General features: G+C 28.6%; 2 protein-coding genes across 3 annotated transcripts; both read left to right on the forward strand.

Moving 5' to 3' along the window:
* The first annotated feature begins 2046 nt into the window (after nt 1-2046).
* LOC113874265 lies at nt 2047-15904 on the forward strand. The gene is made up of 9 exons (XM_027512504.1): nt 2047-2277; nt 3338-3529; nt 4360-4525; nt 4727-5210; nt 5292-5320; nt 12138-12385; nt 12499-12690; nt 15076-15241; nt 15329-15904. The coding sequence occupies exons 1-9, from the start codon at nt 2056-2058 to the stop codon at nt 15808-15810; spliced, it is 2181 nt and encodes a 726-aa protein (XP_027368305.1). The 5' UTR covers nt 2047-2055; the 3' UTR covers nt 15811-15904.
* A 2270-nt stretch (nt 15905-18174) lies between these two features.
* On the forward strand, nt 18175-21879 carry LOC113852719 (U3 snoRNP-associated protein-like EMB2271). Of its 2 annotated transcripts, none has more exons than XM_027483069.1 (7): nt 18175-18648; nt 18744-19083; nt 19520-19744; nt 19976-20204; nt 20571-20749; nt 21159-21224; nt 21760-21879. In XM_027483069.1, the coding sequence occupies exons 1-7, from the start codon at nt 18257-18259 to the stop codon at nt 21835-21837; spliced, it is 1509 nt and encodes a 502-aa protein (XP_027338870.1). In that variant the 5' UTR covers nt 18175-18256; the 3' UTR covers nt 21838-21879. The 2 variants fall into 2 exon arrangements, with proteins under 2 accessions (XP_027338870.1, XP_027338871.1); XM_027483070.1 differs by having other exon boundaries at nt 19976-20155; nt 20585-20749.
* Nucleotides 21880-22149: the final 270 nt, after the last annotated feature.

The following is a 22149-nucleotide window of genomic DNA, read 5'->3' on the forward strand; positions in this document are numbered from 1 at the left end:
ATGCTTTAATTTAATTTAGCGTGTCACTTAATTTTTTTAGACCCTAATATTTATTTTAAATCTAAGTATTGATTTAGAGAGAATAAAATAAGCTCAGAAGGGATGATCTTATCTATACATCCTGAAGAAAGTAGCCCCCAAAGTCTTCATAAAATAAACGTCCATAGGACTTTTAAAAACGCTTGAATGTTGTTAAAACATACGCAATGAATTAATTAACCAATTCAAATTCGAGTCCTACATGTGTATCATGGAAGTTTAGTACATAATTAATGTTATAATATTAATAATATATAAACTCCTAGATCATCAATTTCTCCGGTCCTACGGATACCCCCTCTTTTATTTTTCATTTAATTAATTTCTCACATTGTACGTGCATTTCAATATAAAAATTTTTATGATGAAAATTACTCTAAGTACATATTTGAATTATGTTTAACTGCTCAAAATTAAGTCTAACTTTGATAAGGTCACAACAAGCTAAGTGCAAAAATATTTATAAGTAGAGAAGAATTTTTCTTTTTTATGTTACAAGATTGTATAACCCTATCGGTGTAAGAGAGTTATAGTTTCCCATAAGCTTCCTTTATAAACTTGGACATGTAATAGCACGCAATAAAACCTTTTAATAATTAATTCAAATATTCAATTGATGACATTTTAATACTTTGGCAAATATGTTGAGTCGACACAAGTAATATAATAAAAATAAAAATGATGTTAAAAAATTGTGTTTCATGCACTACTTCACACGATTGTAACTAATTGGATTAAATATTTAAATTAAAGAGAGTTATAAAATACAAAGACACTGCAAATGTTACTGCAGAAAAACAAGAATTGTTTAAGGATTAATTTTATTTAAACCAATAAAGTAAGAGATTGCAAGATTTGTCTTAAGTATTATGAAAATTTGTAAGAAAATCAAGATGAGTACCCCGAAGCTGTTAGCAGAAACCTTCCCTATAACGATATAGCAATAACCAGAAGATGAAAGCTGGAATCCAATGGTGAGGAATCCAGCCCTTTATTATTTAGAACCCGAATATATAATAATTTTCACGGTTATTTTTCTCTACCGTTTATGCATGTAATGCACTTTTTAACTGTTCGAGAGAAGGAGACGATGAAACAAATTACGCGTAAGAAGACCAAATTAATTAAAGAAGTCAATGATCAAAATGAAATCTAATGACGATACATGCATGTCACCTGTGTGACAACTTGCTTTTAAAGCTTGCAATTGGTAGCCACAGTTTTCTTTAATGCAAGACCTATGCATATATTGTTGAATATATATATATATATATATATACTCCCACCACACCAACATAGGGTTTATAATATAACCCACCAAGGATGCCTTGAAATAGTAAGCAACCTCCAACGCTGACGATTTTGAATCCATGTGGAAAACAATATTATTACAGAGAGACCGCAAATCATGTTTTCATCACTTTTGGTTATGAGAATGTTAGGTTTCACGTTTGAATGGTTATGAATTGGTATCGATTATAAATTTATTAGCTATAATTTTTATATTTAATTCATGTTTATAGGTTTTTTTAATATATTTTCAAAACATGTGGACTATTTAACATTTTAGTCGAACATCTCCTACGAATATGCAAATAAATTGGCCAAATTAAACAAAAAAAAAAATCAGTATGTGCTGAGATTTAGTTATAAAATTACCTGAATAAGAATTAAAATACACGGTGGAGTTGGCTTATTTATGGGGTCCACACAGTAGCACACTGCACCTTCCTTAGCTATTGAACACATGCAATCTATCATATATACTTAAATTATCATTAGAAATATATAAAATAATAGTGTGAATTAAACTATGATAAGTCGTGAATTTGTACAATTAACTAGATTACGTGTATAATAAAAAAATTCTGAGTTTTTTGGTTGTCTTTTGTCTATCACAATGCAGGCAAGGCCATGACCATTTGTCTCTATAAATAAAGGTATGTTACCTGCTCAGTTTCACAACAGCAACACACACACACACACACACACAGTGTTCAAAATTTAAGCAGAAAAATGAGCTCTCTTCGTCTCATAGCAATGGCTTTAAGTTGTGCAGTGGTAGTGCTTGGAGGGTTACCCTTCTCCGCAGATGCACAATTAGATCCCGATTTTTACAAGAATACTTGTCCCCAGGTGCATTCTATTGTACAAAAAATCTTAAAGGACGTTTCAAAATCGGATCCTCGTATGCTTGCCAGTCTCGTCAGGCTTCACTTTCACGACTGTTTTGTTCAAGTATATAAATTTCCTCTTTTAGATGCTAAAAAATAACGCATCTTCTGTTTTCCTTACTAATTGCGTGTTTATAGTTCCTCATCTTAAATTTGAAAACGTGAGATTTCGTTTATAAAAGTTATAAGAGAAACTAATAAACGATTGTTTGAAATTTTCCATCTGAAAAATCGTTCACGCACTGAACATCTTACTAATATGGTAAATTTACATTAGTTCACTGTAAAGAATCGTCAAATTATTGCAATCGTATCCTACAAGAGAATTTAGTAAATATGCATATTTCCCTTCATTTTTTATATTTTATAATCTATAAAATTTTATGCGACAGGTGAGAAGAAATTACATCAAAAGTAAAACAACTTTCGTTGTCTCTTTTGATCTTATTTGAGACTAATTTTTTACGGTATTGTTAATGTCAACCTCTATAGTTAATTTTAAACATATAAAAAATATTTTTTTTATTAACAATATATTATTGTATTGTCTATTTTAATATAATAAATTATTTTTAATAAAATTATATTATTTTTAGATGTTTAAAAATATTTATAAAAACTAATGTTGATCTTTTTATTTTGTATATGTATGCATACAAATTTAAAAAGTAAAAAGTAATTATATAATATCAAATACGATATTAATTATTTGATATTCAAATAATGTAATTGATAAAGGATTAATCTTTTAATAACTTCAACTGGGCAAGTATGTAACACTTTAGTATTCTAAAAAATGGTGAGCTATATTTTGCTATTAGACAATAAAATGCATGGGTCCACAAAAGGGAGCATTTGTTAGGCTCAACAAGATCCGACAAATAATATTGCACGTCCTAATCAAAAGTCAATCAGAAATTGAAAAATAAAAGAGCTCACAACTGTTCGGTTGTCTCATGTCAACATAAAATAATGGCAGTTTGGAATGCCGAAAATTTCTATACGGAACTAAGGAAGAGAAAATTATTCTTTAATTTTTTCAGATCATAAATATGTATTATGTAATTGTTGAGAATGTAATTAACTAGTTGATTATGTTGGTCGTGCTTGTGGCATGCATGCAGGGTTGCGACGGATCAATTTTGTTGAACGATACAGCTACGATCGTGAGCGAGCAAACTGCAGCACCAAATAACAACTCGATAAGAGGTTTGAATGTTGTGAATCAGATAAAGACTGCGTTGGAAAATGCTTGTCCTCGCGTAGTTTCTTGCGCTGATATTCTTGCCCTTGCTGCTCAAGTATCTACTTATCTGGTATATGTCTCACCCTATATATAACATAACATAGAATTTCCATTTTAGCTTCAATTTTTAATTCTAATTTAGTATATGTGGATAACTAATTATAAGAAAAAAAAAACAATGAAATTTCTTCTTCTTCTTTTTTGGGAAACAAAAATATATATATTTAAGGCATTTCTTAAGAACATCCTCTCAAGCGGGCCACGGAGAAAACAAAGAAAGATGACGAAAGATTAATGTCTTTATGACGATCTTGTATTGCCAAAACAGAAAATCAACAAAGGGATTCTGTTTTCTGACAATATGAGACACGGCAATAATACAATTAACTAATCCACGTAACTTGTCGTTATAAGGATAACCTTGGTTGTGTTTGTTAACTTTGTAACTGTGTAAACTATGTATATTCGTTAGGGTACCCCCTTATGACCCTTTTATTGTTTTCTTTTGGCTGACTAAAAAAAAAACTCATCGTTAAATATATATTGAGCAATTTTCATCGCCGTTCTCATTAGAAACCCAGTCCACATGGTAAGAGAGAAATCACATTTTTATACCAAAGGTCTTAGTTGAGCTAAAATTCAAACAGAAAATAAAAGCATTAAGAATAGCCAACTACAGCTTCATAAACCCAACAAACCCCAAAAGATTTAGAGAAACAACCAGTAACAAAATTTTGCTCAATTCTAAGAACATACACCTCCAACACCTTGCTCAAGTTTTGAATTGATTTTGCTTTTACCTATAACTAATTCGCATGATGTTAGTTCATAGTTTCACATTTTTAATTAACCATGTTTTATTTTATTTATCTTAAAATTAGTATGAATTAATATTGGCAGGCTAATGGTCCTTGCTGGAAAGTTCTCTTGGGAAGAAGGGATAGTTTAACAGCAAACAAAACCCTTGCTAATCAAAACCTTCCAGCTCCTTTCTTCAACCTAACCCAACTTAAAGCCGCTTTTGCTGCCCAAGGCCTCAACACTACAGATCTAGTTACTCTCTCAGGTACGAAATATTTTCCAAATGACGTGTTATATCCTATATGTTCCAAGAAGCAACAATGCTAAAAAAAAAAAGAAATAAATTGCAATAACTTAGAAATTAATATCCTTGAAACAATTATTAATTTTTCAAATAAAAATGACAATTCATGTTGGAGGTGTTATATATATGATTATATAATGTATGCATCATTTTGATTTTTAGGTGCTCATACATTTGGTAGGGGTCAGTGCTTTTTATTCGTTAATCGATTGTACAACTTCAGCGGCACAGGGAAACCTGATCCAACCCTCAACACAACTTACTTAGAACAATTGCGCAAAATATGCCCCAATGGTGGACCTGGGACTACCCTCACCAATTTGGACCCTACCACACCTGATAAATTCGACGAGAACTACTACTCCAACCTTAAGGTTCACAAGGGTCTATTTCAAAGTGACCAAGAGCTGTTCTCAACAACCGGTGCTGATACCATTAGCATTGTCAACAAGTTCAGTAGTAGCCAAGAAACTTTCTTTAAGAACTTTGAGGCTTCCATGATAAAAATGGGTAATATTGGTGTGCTAACGGGGACAAAAGGAGAAATCCGAAAACAGTGTAATTTTGTTAACAAAAAATCTGCTGAACTTGATATTGCTAGCGTGGCCTCTGAAGAATGGTCACCGGATGGTATGCTTAGCTCAATATAATTGAATTAGTGTACGTGTCTTAATTATATACACTAGTAACGATGTAGTTGAAGACCACCAATAAAGAAGCTATAGACACATTATTCGTACCATGTGTCCGTGGCTAGTTGTTGTATGGATGTGTGACATCTTCCGATTTGTATTGAGTTAGTAATCAATCAATCAATTTTCAAATTCAAATCATCTGATATATGTGTGTGTGTGTTAAAGCTAATATATATATATATATATATAAACTCTTCTAAATGCTCTCAATGATAAAACAAAGTTGGAACACATAAATGTTTGAGGAATGAAATTTAGACAATATTGAATCATGCAATACTAGGAGAATTCATTCTCTTAATTAATGCACCGGTAGTTGTGAACCAGCATGACTTGTCCTATGAGAATGAGGCACTTAAAAACCAAATTAAAGCAAACATACATCTGGTCCTGTAAAGCTTTATTTAGTCTGTGGATAAAACTCTATATTGAAGTAGCATATTCGATAATGGAACCTATTCAAACAGAGGCAAACAACAAGTAGAAGTAGGATAACAAGATCCCAAAAGTATATTAAACGAATAAGCAACTTAATTAGGACAGCTCGACAGGCACTATAATACAGAACTTTGCAGGGAATGGTTAATTAATTATGGATTGAAATGTTAAATTACTTAATAACTAATATCATATTGAAGTTAAATATAAGTGAAGCAGGGAGCAACGAAATCTCATCCTACAAGTGGTAGATTAAATATAATCTGCTTATATAATAATGAATAGTACACCAACTGTTGGATCACTTCTCTTGACTTTAGTGACATGAAAATATCCATTTGTACATTATGATATATTAAAGGATAATGAAGAGATATTCAATAAAAAAGGGCAATGACGAATTTGTTAATTGATAAATCATATGAACCCCACAACTCTCATCATTATGGCTAAAAATTAAAGGCCTCAACCATTTTCTTCCTCTCTTACAGACTTTTCTAATCTTACTTTTCAAATCTTACACGAACCTTGTCAGATACATAACATGGTTTTCAAATCTACCGAAATGGTTTTAAATGTGCACTACGTCGTGCAGAGAAAGATTGGTACGATATATTATCCTATGATGTCATGTATAATTTTTTTTAAGAAATGACAGTAAAGAGATAATATGCTCTCTAATACATATTTTTTATTATTACTTAAAATTTATTAAAATAAAACAATATGAACTTCTCTCTCTAATTAATGAATCTCTTCCATAATGTTATGAATTTCAATCAATAATCGCTTCATAAGTACTTCTTAAAATTCTTTAAGAATTATAATATAACAAAATTAGGAAATATAAATAACCATTAATATTTTGATTTATTAAAAACTCATTGAAGAATTACTTCAAAGTAAATATAGTTAAGGATAAATTGTATAAAAAAAACCCGTGATAATTAAGAAATTGATACAAAGAAAATATATTCAAAGAAAATTAGTATCAGTATCAAGTATGTTGTTGCATTAATTGTTAAGATGTGGCACATGAAATTTGAAGAAAAAATAATGAAATAAAACAAGAAATGTAATCTAATAAAATCAATAAATTAAATTTCACAATCTCACAAAATTATTTATACTAATTAGTCAAAATCTCACAAAATTATAAAGATAAAAAAATGCATATATACATACATATATATATATATATATATATATGTATATATAAGCCTAAAGCTAATTAAGCTCTTTTTTTTCTGCTAAGAGCTTATATCATAAGACGTTTGATTTTAAATCTATATAATATAATAAGAGTTAAACATATGCAACCAAGCACAAAAAGTCCATCAGTTTAGGTTGAAGCGTAACTGAGAGTTTGAGAAAATCTTTAACAATTTTGATCATATCATAAGTTTGTGGTTCTATCTAGATATTCCTAATACCAACTAATGGAATTTAGCTGTCAACGTTAATTAGATATATGAAAAAAGCATTATACCATACGATGTCTTTTCTCCATGCAAATTGCAAAAGGTCAGCAACTACGCAGACAAACAAGACCCACAAAAGTAGGGTTGATTTCATTGCCGAAGATCCCGACCCTTTTTAATAGGGTAATGAATTCAAAAATAATTTTGATTAAATAAGTAGGTTGCATGCTTAACTTGATTAATTTGGTGTAATTTGCCACAATAAGTTTATTCTTATGTCTTTTATATAATTGTCTCCAAAGCTATAACTAAAATCCTACGCACTTAATGAACTTGATCAACTTTTCATAACTTGTTCATCTATTATCAAATATATGTTAATTTCTATCAAAATCGTGACTTAAACAATCTGGGTCGACCTAACAATTACTACATTCATATTTTAAAAATTCAAAAATATCAAAGGAAATTTTGAAAACTTGAGTCATGCTTCCTCTTTCCTCTGCCTTGCTTCAGACCAAGGCCTCAGTCATTCAAAGATACTTTTCATGAATCTTTTCTTAGAATTAACTTAATGAGTGCACAATGATTAAACTACATCCAATGTAATTCAAGTTTACCCTTTTCTAAAGCAGAAAATAAAAGTATTAGATAAGAAATAGTAATTGCAGGGCGTTATTTTCTTCTGTTTGACTACAGGAGACAAGACGTGAGAAAGGAACGAAAATGGCACTGAAGACCATGTTTTATTTCTTTTCATGTAAAAGAAAAAGATTGAGAGAATGGACACGTTTTTTAAGAGAGAAAAAAGTATTTTTAATGTTTTTACATAAAAAATAAAAATATTAACTTTCCTTTTTTACTCTGTTTTTAATCAAATAAATAAAATTAATTTATTTTTTACCTTGTTTTGGTTTTTTCTTTTCTCCACTTTCTTTTTACTCATTTTTCTCTTTCAGCTAGCATTGAGGAGCACTAATCTCTTTGTGGTCTATAATATATTTTCCAAATTAATTAATAAACTTGGAGCATGTTGTCTGCCCGAAAACTTATTCGCAGGAAAACTCCTCATGCGTTTGTCTTTTTATTTTTAAATATATTGAAAGTATTAAAAATTACAATATAATACAATTATGAATTATTATATCAGTAAAAGTTATTAATTTTTATAATTAATATAAAAATATATTAATAACATAAATTAATTGATTGATAATGTAAAACTTTATATTCACAGTGCATTAAAATTATATTATTAAATTATAACAATATAATTTTAATGAAACAAACACTACCCTATACATGAAAAAGTATTTATGGACCCCAAAAAAGAAAGAAAGTCTCAGATCATAAACATACATTCGGAGAAACTTCATTTTCACAGCTCAATAGATCAAAGCCAACTCGTAAATGAATGTATGAAACATGTGAAAATTTAACAATAACTTATTCTAATGAACTTAAATAAAAATAACAATATATAGTTAATGATTTAAGAAATAATAAATAAAGCTTACACTATACTTCTATATATTAATTTAATTTATAAAATTTATTCTTTTGCGAGTAATTAAAAAGACCTAGACCCTTTTTCTGTCTTTCAACATATTAAGCTTTCAAATTAATGGTATAGGTAATATTATCAGTTTTTAAAAAAAATTAAGTTTAAAGATTGAAAATAGTAAAATTTTATTAAAAATATTTTTTATATTGAAATGTAAAAATATAACAAACGATTTTTTATAAACTCAAATTTAAAAATTTAAGTAAATAAAACTGAATTATTATTAGCCTTTGATCCCCTTAGATCATGATTGGAAGCATCTCATGCTCCACGAGAAGTGTGGTGGGGGCATAAAAACGTTTCCTTCCGTCACATTTGTCGTCTTGTTCATCATAAATGACTTAAAGTTGTTGCCTCCTGCTCGTACAATATGTAGATCTTCACATATCATTTCAAAAGTTTGACTTGCTTTTGATATTTTAAAATGTATACTTATATATAGCGATTATATTTTCTGAAAATATTAATAGTTGAATAGATTATTTTAAGGAATGACATTAATTTTTATAAAATTCATGAGATATTATTAATTGAATTACTCCCTTCACCATTTTAATCTTTATCATAGCTTTACAAAAGAGTAAGAAAATTAATACTTCTCCTGAATCTAGAAAGAAAGTTAATCATGGTATTAAATAATTTTTTTAAAAATTAGATATAACTTGCAAAGGTCTATTAATTAATCGTAATGTTTAAATTAATGATATAATTTATTATTTTTGTTATGGTTTGAATGAATTTTTAAGTCATTTATTTTTAACGTGTTCAGTTTTATCTTAAATTTAGTATTTTATTGCGTGTTAGTTTGGATTCTTACTAGTCTTGTCTTTAAATTTATCGATTCACTTGTTTGTTTGGATTAATGTTAGTTGTAATAAAAGAAAAATGATATATTTATTAATTATTTACATAAGTACAAGGTGTTCTTTGTGATTATATAAAAATAAAATAGTATTTTTTAATAGTACTTTAAATGAGAGAAAAGTCTTAGATTATATTATTCTAAAGTCTTGAAAATAAATATCACTTGTTAATAAGAAAAAACTATTCTGATTGATATCTGAATTCACAAAATTGAATCTATTTTAATTTTACATAAATATATTTATCTTTTTATTTTCTTGAGTAAGTATTGACTTTTTCCTGTGTATATGAATTTTAAATTTTTCTTAAACTCTTTCTAATAATATATATTTTATCTAAAAAAATATTAATTTTAAGACATACATGTCCCTCTAAAAGAAGAAAATAACCTAATTTTATACACACTGTAAATAAAGAATGAGAAAGTTGGGATAATAAATATTCTGTTTATATTATAAATTGACAAGTAATTTGGGATAAAAAATTATTAAAGTCTGACAATTATTTCAAACGGATAAGTATTATTTCTTTATAAGAATTTGTTCCAATAATCTTTCATCAAATAATACTTTAATTACCATGTATTCTGTAACTTTGCTGTCATTAACTTTTTAAATGTTGGGTAAAACAAAAGAAATTAAAAATGAAAATAACTCCTTAATGGGAACATGCTTTTTAGCTAAAAGCATGTCTTGATGTGCGACTTGAAAACCTACACTGGGTAATAGCCAGCCTGTGTGGTCGTGGGTTAAAAAAGAAAGAGCTTCTATTTGAATCACATGCATGAATCAGGTCAAGATACATGATAAAATTAAAGCAAAAATCAGTAGAAAAGATAAAATTAATTGAAATTAAATGATAAAGTTTGTATATATCGTATAACTATGTATTTAATATTATTATTTTTAAAGTGGCTAGAGAAAGCAAGCACCCAACGTTAGGAACAAACTATTAGAAATAGACCAGTGGGGATTTGTTTATTGACCAAGGACGACCAAAAGGATCTGAGTAGTAAAAAATCAATGCTTTAGAAAACTAAAAAATAGTTGCCAAAAAATAAAAAGGAAAACTAATATATATATTCACCAGGTCCCATGTTACTGTTTGGTGATTATTTAAAAGCGTGGTAGCTGGCTATCGCTTTGCTTTAAGGATTAAAGTAGATCTTACCTTGTGCCAAATAATAACAACACAATAATTAATAAATTAAATTCTTTATGTTTTATTAAAAAAATCAAATTTAGTTACAATAACCTTCAAATATTGTAGAATTTAAAGTAAAAATACTAATGACAAAGCCATTAAAAACAAAACTTAGGTTTGTTAGATAAGAAATACTAATATACTTTTGTTTTGAGCTCCACCTAGACTAAAAGAGTAAGGTTAATGACGTAAACCAAAAGAAGATTTATATAGGAAAAAACTGTCAATATAATAATTTAAATTAAGGGTTACGTTTAAATGCATAATTTAATTAACTACATTTACTTATCGTAATACATTGAAGAAATTGTTTGAATAAATTCTATCAATAAAATTCTAAAACAAATTAAAAATTATGCGATTCATAAAATACTATATGATTTTTAAAATATTTTTAAATCTTCTTACATTATCTATTTAAACAAATTGAATTTTCTTTATAAAATATTTAAAAAGGACTAATAAAAATACGATAACATAATATTACTCTTTTTTGCAAAATAATTTTATATCATCTTATTAAATCTGTCTACTAATGACTGATGTTTTATAAAGAAATTAAAATCTTAAATATAAAAAATTATTTAATAAATAAAAAAAGCTTAATTGCATAATTTAGTTTATATGCGATTTTAATTTCTCTAAATTCAGTAAAATCTTGTAAGATTGTGATTAGGCTTTAATTGCATTTTAATACTTGTACGTGTGAACAGTAAAATATTATAAGATAAGATTCTGATTAGGTTTAATCATCACCAAATAATTAATCAAAATTCAAATATATACTTAACGTTATAATTTAAGTTTTTCTAGAATTCCAATGTTGAAACCCCCGTTTATATATAATAATTTATGTACAGAGAAGTTTATATATACTCTTGTTTCATTTATACGTGAAGAGTCAAATTATTGAGCAAAATATTCTGTTCACAAATCACAAGTAAGAATAAGTATTGAGCTCTTAACCTTGAAAAAGACATTAAAAATCAGTATAATATATTAATTAATAATATAAATATTTAAAATTTACGCTAAAAATACTACTTTTTATAATAAGAGCTTTTTATATATATTATTTGTGTAAAAATACTCGTATTATTAACTGATTAAAATAAATAATAAATATGATTTTTAAATTTATTATTATAAATTGAATAACAATGAAAGAGTTATCGATATATTAAAATTAAACTCTTAATATAATTTAAAAATAAAAATGATTTACAAACGAGATAAATGTTAGTAATTAAGTTTGAAATGTGTAGACTTTTGTGACGAGAGCAGCATGATTGAAAACTTAAAACACACCAACTACGAACAATGAAATGAATAGACAGAGCAATGAAACTCGGTTCTTTCTTTAAATAGACGCTACATATGTGAGCGAGCAAAGCGTTCCCAACAGAACGGAAACATGAGTTCCCTTCTCACACTCAAAGTAGCTTTGTGCTGTGTAGTGATTGCCATTGGAGCACTACCCTTCTCCTCAGATGCACAGCTAGACCCTTCCTTCTACAAGAATACATGTCCCAAAGTCCATTCCATTGTGCGTGATGTCATCAGAAACGTTTCTAAATCAGATCCACGAATGCTTGCTAGCCTCATAAGGCTCCACTTTCATGATTGTTTTGTTCAAGTATGTTACACTGTTGTGGCTTCATTTGCTTCTTCAATATACGTTTAAATTGCGTTGTTATGAAATTTTATGCCTTTATTAATTGAAATGTTACTATATAATACGTGTGGCAGGGGTGTGATGGATCAGTTTTGTTGAATGATACGAGTACGATTGTGAGTGAGCAAGGTGCAGCGCCAAACAACAACTCCATAAGAGGTTTGGATGTTGTGAATCAGATAAAGACTGCAGTGGAAAATGCTTGTCCTGGCGTAGTTTCTTGTGCTGATATTCTTGCCCTTGCTGCTGAGATATCCTCTGTTCTCGTATGTCCCCTGTTCCTGTTCCTATATTTTACCTTGTTTCTTTTTTATATTATTCAACTTAACTTTAGTTTCAACATTTATTCTTTTTAGTTTTAATTTATTTTTTCATCAATTTTATAAAAACTATACAAATAATTTACTAAAATTTTTAAAATATGCCTCATAGAAAAACCAAAAATATTTATCACGGTTCATACAAATAAGAAAAAAAACATTGTTTTTGTTAAGACATGGGCGAAAAGATTATTAAGTGATATGTAGTTTTTATTCTTGATTAACCATGAGACATATGATATAAATTTAATTTGTTTTTATTAAATATGATTGTATATCGCATAATGATTAGTTAAGGTTATAAATTCGCACTTCTCCTAAATCATCTAATAACTTTTCATGTTAGAAGCTAATCAAATAAAGAATTTTAGGTTTAAAAATTATTTTAATTTTTGAAAAATATAAGGTCGCCATTGATAACTAATGGGAAATAAAAAAAAAAATCTTTTTTTTTAATAAAGAGTCAATAAATTTAGTTTTTTAAAAACTTAAACAAATCAATATTTATATTTTTTAAATATAAAAAATAATTTTAATTTTTAAATGTAACTGATATATAAGTTTTCAAATACTAAATTTAGTATATAATGTTAATGATACTCAAATAGTAACATAAAATGGTAATTGTTGCTCACATCAAAATCAACGATGAATTGTACTAAAAATAAAGTAAGTCTCGAAGGAGTTTTTTTTTCCATATCGGTAGGCCCTCCTTTATATGATGATTTCTTTTATATTGACGAGTAAAAAGTATTTTTGTAACATAATATATTTTTATCAAATTTAATTAATAATTTTATAATTAATTGTAGTATATTTTATTTAATCAAATTTGCAGTTTTTCTCTATTACATAACTATAGCTTGTTACTTCAAGAGAATCTAAATTTAACATCTCATCATATTTAACATTAATTAAAAAATGAGTATTTGTTAAAAGAAATTAAGAAAAGCTAAAGAAAAATGAAAAGTCAATTTATTAAATAATAAATATAAGGAAAATATTGATTAAATTTATTATAAAGTTAAAAAGATATAAGGTATAGAATAAAGATTTGTAATTACATCAAAAAGATAAAATTATCTATTCCAAAAAATAACTACTAAAAGTCTAAAATGTATTATTTATTGTATACCACAAATGGGGGTCTCTTTTTGACTAAGTTAATGTGTAGCGGCCATTTTAAGAAAGAAATCTCTCTTCTTTTTTTTAATTAAAATATGTAACAGTCGTATTTTAATATTAATATTTTCTTGGGAAGAAAATCAACGGTTATTAAATCATCATATTGTCATACGTTTTTTTCCCTTGTTTTTTGGGTAAACTTTTTTTCCCTAAACTTTTGATATTAGTTTTTCTTTTTGTCGTTGTCATAGTAGTTTGAGACAGGTGACTGGCCTTTGAATGATGGGTATTTTCTCCCTTTAGCCCAAGTTTGATACAGAAGACGGGCCTTTAAGTGATGGGCTTTTCTTATACCAAAAATTTTGCTAAAGGACCAAAAACACCATGCTCTCACTTGAGCTCTTTAATACCAAATTTACAGTTAGTTTTTTGGTATAACTTTTTGAAAAAAAAAAATTAAAATGTTGAAATTTTTAATTAATGTTAAAATATAATTTTTCACTTTTTTATTATATTTTAAACAATTATGTCAATGTTGAATGATAATTCACGTGAGAAAATGATTTTCTTTACTTTAGAATCACGTTCCTTTTAACTTATTTTCTATCTTTTTTTTTCTAAAAAATCATGCATTTAACAAATTTTTAAAATTTAAATAAAATTTATCAATTACAATTAATTAAATAAAAATATGTATTTTATTGTTAATAATGAATAGTTTACTATATTAAAAAATAAAGTGTTTATAATTAAGAAGAAATAAAAACACACCTCTTTTGATATATTTGTTAAAATTCAAGATTTAAAAGTCAAAATAAAATTAAGATTAATCAACAGTACAATAATTTTATATTTTGATTTATTAAAAAAATTAAAAACACCTTCAATCTGATATAGTGTATCATATTTTAAAATTTAAATTAAACTAATGGCGTTTGAAAATAATAAAAAATATAAATAAAAAATTAAGACACTCAATGCAAAAGAAGGCACATAAATTAATTAAAAAAATAACATTTTAAATTTCTATTTCAAGAGTAATGAGTCATATTTATAATATAAGAATGGATGAAGAGGCAATTTGATGGGCTCATAATATTAACTATTTGAGAATAGGAGGAAATGAGCTTGAAAAACATGTATAAACATCTTTGTGTGTTTTTTAAACCTCACTTTCTTATTTTGTTCATCTTGCTTGCTTGTTAGGCTCATGGTCCCGATTGGAAAGTTCCACTCGGAAGAAGGGATAGTTTAACAGCAAATCAAACTCTTGCTAATCAAAATCTTCCAGCCCCTACTTTCACCCTTGATCGGCTTAAATCTGCATTTGCTAATCAAGGCCTCAACACCACTGATCTTGTTGCACTTTCAGGTACAAAATTTTTACATTTCAAGAAATATTCTTAATATAAATGATATTAGTTCATTACATAAATGATTAAATATGATGTAATTTCAGGTGCTCATACAATTGGTAGAGCTCAGTGTAGATTTTTCGTTGGTAGATTATACAATTTCAACAGCACTGGCAATCCTGATCCTACTCTCAACACAACCCTTTTGCAATCATTACAAGTAATATGCCCCAATGGGGGACCAGGGACTAATCTCACCAATTTGGACCTAACCACTCCTGATACATTCGACTCTAACTACTACTCCAATCTTCAACTTCAAAATGGCTTACTTCAAAGTGACCAAGAGTTGTTTTCCACAAGTGGTGCAGATACCATTTCCATTGTCAACAGTTTCAATAGTAACCAGACTCTATTCTTTGAAAACTTTAAGGCATCAATGATAAAAATGGGCAACATTGGAGTACTAACAGGATCTCAAGGAGAAATTCGAACACAGTGTAATTTTGTCAATGGAAATTCCTCTGGATTGACTACTCCAATAACTAAAGAAACATCAGAAGATGACATGATTAGCTCAATTTAATTAAATGAGCTAATGAAGACTACGCTTGCAAAATATAAAGACTAAAGGTATTTAATTAATAAAGAGTTCTATAGGCACATGCATGCATGCCATGTGCCAGTGGTGGATTGTGATAATGTTTGTACTCTGCATTTTATGGCTAGTTGTTACTATGCTTGTAATGTATAATATATGAAAATTTTGAGTTCTTTTAACGTGATATGATTGCGAGTGATCCTCATAGTTGATAAAGTATAACTATTAATTTTTGTCATTGGCAATAACAATCTTTGTTGCTTCAAAATTAAGACTATAATTGACAATTGAGTTGAAAGTATCACTTGAACAAAAGAATGGATAGTGTCTTTTACTATTTAATTTTTTATTTTTTATACTCAAATAACAGTGGCATGTGCCTTTTAAAGAGAAAATAAAATAAAAAGTAAATACAATTAATATTTTTAAAAGATATACGTCAATTATTTTTGAATTTATAATAAGAAGCTACTATATATATTTTTATTTAAAAGAGGTCAAAATTCGAGCAATTCACTGAACAAGGACAAGAAAAGGGTGATGCGAGCAACTTCTTATGCTATGTGATGGCAATCACGTCCGTGAGGCAATGGGTTGAATCGAAGCTTGAATTAACTAAAGTTTCAATTACAATTTATGATGGATTTCATTGCACATAAATTTCACTAGCACCCGTGTAAAATTTACTTTATGATAAACAATGTGTTGATAAAGGTAAGTTTAAAATAATCTACTAATATTGAAAAATATCATTCAATATTTGTAAACTTTTCAACATAATCAATAACATGTTATTAATAAAATAAAACCAGGGATATGTACATTAATTTTATGTCATGTACAAAATAATAATTGATTATTGTCCATAGTAAAATTGCCCAACATACATAATTTTGCTTCTCAAAAAGTATGGACATAATTATAATTTCATTCCTTCATTTATGAAGAAGTATAACATTTTTTTATATTCTAAATTAACAAGAAAAGACAATGATAGAGACAAATTTGCATTTAAGAAATATGTTAGTGAAAAATTAACGTCGTCACTTGAGATTGATGATTGAAGGGTCTTTGTAATGTCAAGAGATTGGTACGTGGACAAAATACTAATATAAAAAAAAAAAAATACAACCTCAATCAATGTTTTAAAATCTTTCTTGGACATCAACTCAAACAATAGATTATTGGTTGAACCAACGAAAATAATTGAATTGATATTTACTAAATCGTACAAAGTTTGTACTAAAAAATATAATAATAATGCATAACACAAATTAACATAACTTTAAAAGTCAATCAATTTCTATCACACAATGACATAATTAAACAAATTATAATTAAGATTTTATTACAACATAAAGTAATGGATAAGTTAATATAGTTAAAGTTTAATAGTTTTAGTAGAATATAAGTTCACAACCCATAATCATAAAAACGTAAGTAAATAAATATTTTAGAAAACCAAAAAAAATGTTTTTCTATGTTTGCAATAAAAAAAATATTGTTAAAAATACTAAGAGTATGTTTGTTTCCATTTTTAAAAAGTGGTTTTTCTTTTTAAAATTAAAAATACACTTATTTTTTAATTTAAAATTATTTTTTTTTTCAAAATGCAAGAAAGCATACTGTAAGTATCATATATGACTTGCTAAGGTATATGAAAAAGAAATATAAATATCACTTAAATTTTAGAGGCGTGTTAGAACGCATTTTCTAAAACTTTTTTAAAAATAAAATCTCAGTATTTATTAAAACTATAAAAATATAAAAGATAATTGAAAGTCATTAAATTAAAAATAAATTTTACATGATTATTTTTATTTTAATAAAATTTAATTAATAATTAAGAATATATTGCTACTATTTCTTTAATAAAATAAAATAAGATAAAAATCATCCTACTTATTAGGAATGCAAATATTTATATTTATCAAAATACTTAGTTTTTTTGTTTATTTTTAATAATGATTAATTATCTAAGTAATGATTGATGCACTGTGAAAATAAATTTTTATTTTAAATAAATATATTTTTAAATAAAAAAATATAAAATAGGATATTAATACAAATTTAATATATTAATTATATTTTTTATCATATATTATTTTTTAACTTAAAATTAAAAATTATACATATTTTCTCTTTCAAAACTCTCTATCCCAAATAATCTCTTTCGCTAATTTAAGATAATACAAAAAACTAATTCGGGAGTAAAGTGTAGATCACCTTAACAACTACATAATCAAGTTTTTTTAAAAAAGGAAAAACAAATAAAATATTTAAAAAATAAAAATAGTATTTTGATTAAATAAACGACCTCTCTCTAAGACTCTTAAACCCTAGTTGTGTTGAGGCTGTGTCTGCTTCTCTTCTGAAAAACCCTACACAACACTCTCTGTTTCGCAAATTGGAACCTTTGAATCGTATAATTATGCCCACCAGAAACCGTAAGAAGAAGAGCAATGACCCATTCTTCGCCAACGATTCACGAAAACGCCGCAAACCTAACAACGACGATGAAGAAGAAGACGCCGAGATAGAAAGCGACTTCGACGAAGACGGCTTCTTTGACGGCGCCGACGCTGAATCCGATGAGGAAGCCGAAGAAGAAACCGGCGCAGAAGCGCGGAAGAGAATCGCGCAGGACTATCTGCGAATGGTTCGGCAAATCGCGCAGAAAGAGAAGGAACGACGAGAAGGTGACGACGAAGAAGAAGAAGATGATGATGATGAAGAAGGAGCAAGAGACTCACTCGTAGCTCAGAAATTGATAAAGGAGCAACAAGAGGAAAGTGGACGCGTCAGAAGAGCCATTGCTTCTAGGTCTGATTGATTAATTCGATTCATTATTCACCAATTGGTTGTGTTTGTGTTTTGATTTCGAGTCACCCTTACGGTTTGTTTGTTTGTTTGTTTAGGGTCGAAGTGAGGGGTGATAGTGGATTTAGGGTTTTGTTGAAGCACCGGCATTGTGTTACTGCTGTGGCTCTGTCTGAGGATGATTCGAGGGGCTTTTCGGCCTCGAAAGATGGAACCATTATGCATTGGGATGTGAATAGTGGGCAATGTGAGAGGTATAAGTGGCCTGGTGATTCGATGTTGAAGTCTCATGGTTTGAAGGATCCGCAAGGTTCAGCTTCAAGGCAAAGTAAACATGTATTGGCTTTGACCGTGAGTTCCGATGGGCGATATTTGGCAACTGGTGGCCTTGATCGCCATGTTCATATATGGGATACCCGCACCAGAGAGCATATTCAGGTGCCTTTTCCTTGTTTTAAATGAATAATAATAATTTTAGGGGGAAAATGGGTGATATCTTTGGAAATTTGTTGTAGCTCTTGATGCAGTGAGAAGGGTAGTAGGTTGTTTACTTGTTCGTTTTAAATGAACTTATGGAAATAGCTTATGATTTCTATAAGTTGTTTTTAGTTTATCCTAATAAGTTTTGTGGTTAAATTTATGGCATAAGCACAATTTTAAAAAAAAATTGAATAAAAGCTTATTGAAGTTGTGTATCTAATGCTCCTTAGTGGGTAGTGCATATAGAGATAGACAGGATCTTACATGTTGATTGACAAAGTAAATTTGAGCTGATTGACTTGTTTTGGTTTACATTTTTCTTGTTAACATAGTATACTTAGTGACTTAAATTGACTTGCTTTGCTATTTTTGGTTTTAATTTCATCTTTTACAGGCTTTTCCAGGTCATAGAGGCCCTGTTTCTTGTCTGACTTTTAGGCAAGGAACTTCAGAGCTTTTTTCTGGGTCATTTGATCGGACAGTTAAGATATGGAATGTTGAAGACAGGACTTACATGAATACCTTATTTGGCCACCAAAGTGAAGTATTAAGTATTGATTGCTTGCGCAAAGAAAGGGTACTAACAGCTGGACGCGATCGCAGTATGCAATTGTTTAAGGTAATCTCACCAAGGTGAAGTATTTGGCTATGAACCATCTTGAACATTAGGTGTTGAATGCTTTCTCCTAATGTTGCTCTGTTCTTTCCCTTGCTATTGTTATGTGTGGAAAATTTTCAAGTGATAAGGGGGATATTAACAGCTAAGAACTGTTTCTTGGGTTATTCCTGTTTCTCTTTTACCCTTGTGTTTTTTTTTACCATATCTTGATGTGTATTCTCCTTAATTTAGGTTCATGAAGAATCACGTCTTGTATTTCGCGCGCCTGCATCTTCCTTGGAATGCTGTTGTTTTGTTAATAATGATGAACTCTTGTCTGGTTCGGATGATGGAAGCATCGAGCTTTGGAGTGTAATGCGAAAAAAGCCTGTTTACATTTTGAGGAATGCTCATGCTTTAGTGATGGATAGGATGAAATCTGACCAACAGCATTGTGAAAGTCTCCCCAACGGTAACTTAGGTAAAATATTCTGTTTATATAATTTTTCTTGCAAGTAAAATATCCCAAAACCCAAAATATTAATTGATCCTTTAGTTCTTCAAATTAATTTTTGTTGGGGAAAAATACTTATGCATGCAGCAACATTTTTTCTCCTTTTTTCATTTGCTTGCTTTGTGAAAAATGTTGTTTCGATTCCTCTGATTCTTCATTCATTTAGTCCTAAATGTATGTGCAAGAGAATAGAACATAGAATAATATATTTTTGCTTTTGGCTTAACTACTTAATCCTTTACAACACAAACGTGTGAATTTGTCATCCATGTGTTAGTTATAGTTAGCCTTACTGTAGGATTCTAAAGTCATACCTTTATCTTCACTCTGCAGAAAATGGTTTCCACCATCCCGAGAATCATCATTGTTCATCCGTATCTTCTTGGGTCAGTGCAGTCACTGTCTGTAGAAACAGTGATCTTGCTGCGTCTGGGGCTGGCAATGGTTCTGTTCAATTATGGGCAGTTGAAAGTGAGACCAAAGACATTAAATCTCTTTATAATGTGCCATTGGTAAGTACAAGAGTAGCAGCTAAATTCGGTTACCTTTTTTGTAGATAATTTTTGCTTAGATGTTGAATATAGCTTTTGTCAAAACACCTTTTGTTGCTCTTGTTAAATATAGCTTCTTTAATTTCGTTCTTATTTATTGAAGAACCCTCTTCACTTTGATGCAAACATTACTTTTCATGCCATGTGAAGTAACATTAAATTTGCTTGAAGAATAGAGGATACAGAACATGGAAAACCTCCAAAAAAAAAACTGTATACTTAAAAAGTTTGTATATAGAATTTTAGTTTGCATGAAAAATTAAGTTTGATATTTGAAGGCAAAATTAATTTAGCAATATGTGATTCTTCATCTTTCTATTATTGGACGTTAAAAATCCACTGGTACTTAATTAAACCATTTGCATAACAGGTTGGGTTTGTGAATTCCTTGGCTTTTGCAAAATCAGCAGAATTCTTAGTTGCTGGAGTTGGACAGGTGAACTTTGACTCAAGCTATGTTCTTGTAATATTATGCTTTTGTTTTGGTATACTGTTTACTGAAAAAATATCTGAAACACTGTAAATTGACAGAAAATTTATCTGAGCCTTTCAATTCTCTACTTTGAAAGTCAGGCAGTTAGTTATTCATGATTAATATAATAATAAGGAAATTGATTTGAGGTGAAGTTATTTTACATATATAACTCATTCACATTAATTGGTGATTTTGTTTTGTTCTCATGCTCCAATCCATATTTTTTTTCTACCATTTTTCTTTATGGCCCTCAATCACACAGGTATGTTGTTCGTTAGACCCGTGTCCCTTGGATTGTCTCTGAATCTGTATATAACATTAAATCAATACATTTCTTTACAATTCTCATCCAATAGATTTGCAAAGATGCGACTAGCATTTTTCTTACAATTTGTATTCCTTTTTTTGTTAATTGTTGTTCCCTTTCCTCGGCAGTATTTTTTGTGCTAGAATTAGTGCTTTTTTTCTTGTATCACGACGACGTCTTTGTATACAGGAACCTCGTCTAGGAAGGTGGGGACATAACGCTGAAGCTCGAAATGGAGTTTCAATTCTTCCTCTTAAGTTGTTATGAGATGAGGCAATGAATATTGTACCTCCTCAATTTTGACATACGAAATGTAACCTTGAGTTGAATGATGTCTGTCCGCGATCTTAATTAATTATTTGTATTGATTACATTTATTATTATCTTAGTTTATGTCTGTTTATACAAGATTTTGAAATCTTTTTCTTTTTATCAGCCAAAAAAAGAGAAAGGGCTTCTCATATTCAATGTCATTTCCTGTACAAGTTCTTTATGCGCTAATACCGCCTGTTTGAATATACAGTTCAAGTTCCCTATCAACCTTGAAAAATGTTGCTTCAACATCGAAAACATGACAAC

The sequence above is a fragment of the Abrus precatorius genome, unplaced genomic scaffold, assembly GCF_003935025.1.
Source record: "Abrus precatorius isolate BTA unplaced genomic scaffold, Abrus_2018 Scaffold10, whole genome shotgun sequence".
Classification (NCBI taxonomy): Eukaryota; Viridiplantae; Streptophyta; class Magnoliopsida; order Fabales; family Fabaceae; genus Abrus; species Abrus precatorius.